Here is a 1783-nt window from a genome sequence, read left to right as displayed (position 1 = left end):
GGGCCGCTGTCATCGGCTGTCACCTATTGCTCGACGCGTCGAGGGCATGCCCTCCCCCATTTGTCATTTGCTTTTATTATTGTCTAGTCTTATCAAAATTTTATCATTATGTACTTTTTTGATACGGACGGAAATTTGATTGCACTGGTCGGTATTGACTAAATAATGTAAGGGAGGGTGGGGCCGTGTGTAACAGGGGCAGTGTGTAACAGACCTCCGTATTTCATATACGTCACGCGTCCGGAACCAAATGTGAATGTTCATATTATGTGTTCTGAATGACTAAGGTTGTTTACAATCGAGAACGCCTTAGTTGTGGAGTTGTAACGGCGGTGAGAGGACGGCCAGGTTGGGCTCACCCGATTTTGAGGTAATTTTCATCATATAACGACATGATCGTTTTGTTTGAGGTCGTTGGGTTACAGACAACCCCCGAACTAATGATTTTCTATCGAAGTAGACACCTTAGCACTTGTAAAATGGTCGTTGTCACTAACACAACTTCGAGGGTTCTCGGTCTACGAGGACACATAACAGGCTGTGTACCCTGGGGCAGTGTGTAATAAGATTATTATTATTAATATTTGCTTATCAATTATGTGCCTGTGCCCTAACAGTCTCACTGAGGCACAACTTTTTGTTTATAGTTCAAGTTCACAAATTATATCCAAAATAAGTACCAATTTGATGTTTTCAATTAGAAATACGTAAATTTTAAGAAAATTCCATTTTAAACAGTAAAATTAGTTGATAAAAACTGTATTTGTATCAGCAACTAACATAGAAAGGAAGGGGAAGCTGTATTCTCCCTTTCTAGCTGTCTCTAGAGCTCAATCCTAGCATTTGTTACACACTGCCCCACTGTCGTTGCACACTGCCCCGGCGCGGGGCAGTGTGTAACAAATGCAGACCTTTGTTCAACAAGCTCTAGGTCATACGGGAATTCGCCTAGTAATACATCCGAGCAACTTTCATGTTTAGTAAAGGTCCAATCTATTCTTTTGCGCCCGATTTACCCATTTTTTTTTCGTGGTTTGACTCTTATAGCCAAATCCCAAAATCTGTTACACACTGCCCCATCCTCCCTGCTTAATCTAGTCGTCCTGACTTTGTTTTGAATAAATTCGATCATATTTAATTGAAAGCAATTTCTTTGTAGTTTATAAAAGATGAAATAAATGCTGCCGAAAAATTACATTATCACTTACGCATATATCTTTGTTAAAGACAGTATGCTTTTTGTCTCAAAATATGCTGTGAAATAACTAAGAACTATATTTATTATTATTATATTAACCCGCTCACCACCATGTAGTGCCAGATGTACGGGATGTCGACAGCGCCGACCGACATCTGGGAGCTGGTTAAGTCTCTGTAGTGCCTAATAGTGGTGGAGGTCCGCTGCATGAGCACGACGATGGAGGCCGAGTAACACGTGTAGAGCAACAGGACGAGGAGGAAGAGCATCAGCGCGATGACCCTGCCAGGCACACCGCGGGTCTCCACGGGCGAACCTGTGGCAAAGCGTGCAGGTCGTGGGGCTAGGCCGTGGGGTCCGTCACGATAAATGCAAGCGTACACCAATTTGTCTGTTTTTACCAGATGATTCCATACTTTCTCTTAATATAAAGAATACATAAGTAACTTTAAGGTGTGGTGTCAGCTAGCTTTAGTTCTCGATGAGCTGGAAAGAGAACGAAGAGCAAAACCAGAAATCACGTGTTTGTGCGCTGGGGGAATGGTGTCCGGTTGACTGGCTGGCTGGCGATCTCTGATTTTTTAA

The 1783-nt window shown here is 42.6% G+C and overlaps 1 protein-coding gene across 1 annotated transcript in view; it reads right to left on the bottom strand.

Annotated features, from left to right (window-relative positions):
* The window catches only part of LOC113202996 (uncharacterized), a 3606-nt gene extending 1829 nt beyond the window's left edge, over positions 1 to 1777 (bottom strand). Inside the window, exon 1 of the mRNA XM_052269728.1 lies at positions 1306 to 1777. Within this exon, the coding sequence (XP_052125688.1) occupies positions 1306 to 1467 (162 nt within the window). The 5' untranslated portion in view covers positions 1468 to 1777. The remainder of the gene's footprint in view (positions 1 to 1305) is intronic.
* Positions 1778 to 1783: the final 6 nt, after the last annotated feature.

This window comes from Frankliniella occidentalis, unplaced genomic scaffold, assembly GCF_000697945.3.
Source record: "Frankliniella occidentalis isolate FOCC.00 unplaced genomic scaffold, Focc_3.1 Scaffold100, whole genome shotgun sequence".
Taxonomy (NCBI): domain Eukaryota; kingdom Metazoa; phylum Arthropoda; class Insecta; order Thysanoptera; family Thripidae; genus Frankliniella; species Frankliniella occidentalis.
Note: the sequence above shows the minus strand (reverse complement) of the source record. Positions and strands in the feature narration are given on the sequence as shown.